Genomic DNA, 1,718 nt, shown 5'->3' with positions numbered 1-1,718 from the left:
GCTCCCCGGTCTCTACATCCCACGTGCACACCGTGTTGTCCCGTGACCCCGTGCACAGCTGGGAGCCATCTGCATCGACACGTTAACATGCAAAAATTGTCAAGAAGTGTCGTCAAGAAAAGTCACCAAGAAACCCCCGGGGAAGGAGCGCGCGTGGTTCCTCACCCGGGCTCACCGCCAGCCCAGTAACCACCAGCTCGTGTCCTGGGAAGTGCTGGCTCGGCCCCAGAGCCCCATGGAGCCATCATCGCTTCGCTGTCCTGTCCCGGGATGCGCTGAAGATTCTGCTGGAGCCCGGGGCAGAGGTGACCTGCGAGGACAGGATGGGAGAAGCTGGTCAGGCCCCAGTCCTGCCCGGGGACAGCGCGCCACTCCTGCGGCCGCAGCGAAGCCCAAGGTGTGCGGAAATGCAACGGGGCCGAGCCTGACCCCCACCCACTGTTTCGCCCGTGCCGGGGGTGCACATGCCTATTGTCCAACGCTGCGACTCCCGCATCCCTCTGCTCTGCCGGATCCCGGCCACAGGCAGACCCCGACGCCTGGGGCTGGGGAAGCTGCTCAGCCCGAGCGCAGTGCTGCAGCCTGTGCCACAGTGGGGACCGGGGGCAGCGGGGGGGTGTGACCCACCCGCGGGACCCTGACTCCCAGAACCAGGGAGCTGGGCGGTGCATGGGTGTGTGCGGATCCTGTTCTCAGCAACCGTTCATTTCATGGGAAAAACTAAAAAACCAAAGGGTGCTGGTGTGTGGCTGCTGTGAGCACGGGGGTGAACGAAGCCCCCGTCATCCCCCCGGTGCCCGCGGCACAGGGACCCATGTCCCGTGTGGACACCCCCATGTCTGCTCTCGAGCAGTGTGTCTGGCTTCGCAATGGGGATGCCAGAAGGAAAGTTAAAGCCCCGCTTTCCCGGGGATGGCTGGTTTGTAGAATAATGACACGTCTAGTGGAAGGAGACCTGAAAAAATGCAAATGGCATCTCGGAATCAAAAATTTGACTAATGCATCCTGAGATTTTGCTACAGTCCCTCGGAAGGGAAGATAAGCATGTGTCCAAGCCTCCTGGAGCCCGTTTGGTGTGGACACAACCACTCCGTCCTCTTCCCTGGACAGCAAATACCAGCTGGGACCTTGGGACAAACCTCTGGGAGCCTGGGACAAACCGAACGCGTGCCGATGCCCCGGTCCCTCGTTCTGATGCAGCCGGGCAAGCCCGCTGAGGGGGGACAAACCATCGCTCCATCGTTCCTGGTTCCCAGTTCCTGACAGGTGACAGCACAGGGGACCCCCCCGTGCCCCGTCCATCATCACTCACCTTGGTGACCTCCCGCTCGTGGCCGGTGAAGCGCCGCACCACAGCCCCGGATCTCCAGCTGCAAACGGCCACGCTCTGCGGAGGGGGACGGCCATCAGCGGGTGGGGGATCAGGCGAGGGAGGAGTGTGCGTGGTCCTGGCTACGTGTCACCGAGACCCCTGCACAGCCCCAGCGCGGAGAGGGGACGGGTTCTGCTGGTTTGAGCTCCTACAGCAAATGCCGCTGTCTTTAGAGCCCCCCCCTGCCAGGGAGCAAAAGGGAAGGGCTGGTCCTGGGGTGCCAAGCCTGGGTGAAAGCGTTGGATGTGATCTGAGAGGTTATAAAATGGGATTCCATGTGCTCCAGCCCTCACCCTGAGCTCAGCTTCTCTTCCTAAATTCAGGGACTGACAGAGGTGTGGCCATT

At 62.0% G+C, this 1,718-nt stretch overlaps 1 protein-coding gene across 1 annotated transcript in view; it reads right to left on the bottom strand.

Moving 5' to 3' along the window:
* WDR31 (WD repeat domain 31) overlaps positions 1–1,387 on the bottom strand; it is a gene marked incomplete at both ends in the record, with an annotated part of 2,056 nt that extends 669 nt beyond the window's left edge. The window contains 3 exon segments of the mRNA XM_010079074.1: positions 2–69; positions 166–310; positions 1,313–1,387. Coding sequence (XP_010077376.1) covers positions 2–69; positions 166–310; positions 1,313–1,387 — 288 coding nt within the window.
* Between the last annotated feature and the right edge of the window lie 331 nt (positions 1,388–1,718).

The sequence above is a fragment of the Pterocles gutturalis genome, unplaced genomic scaffold (assembly GCF_000699245.1).
Source record: "Pterocles gutturalis isolate BGI_N339 unplaced genomic scaffold, ASM69924v1 scaffold33163, whole genome shotgun sequence".
NCBI lineage: Eukaryota > Metazoa > Chordata > Aves > Pterocliformes > Pteroclidae > Pterocles > Pterocles gutturalis.
This window is presented reverse-complemented; position numbering and strand designations above follow the sequence as displayed.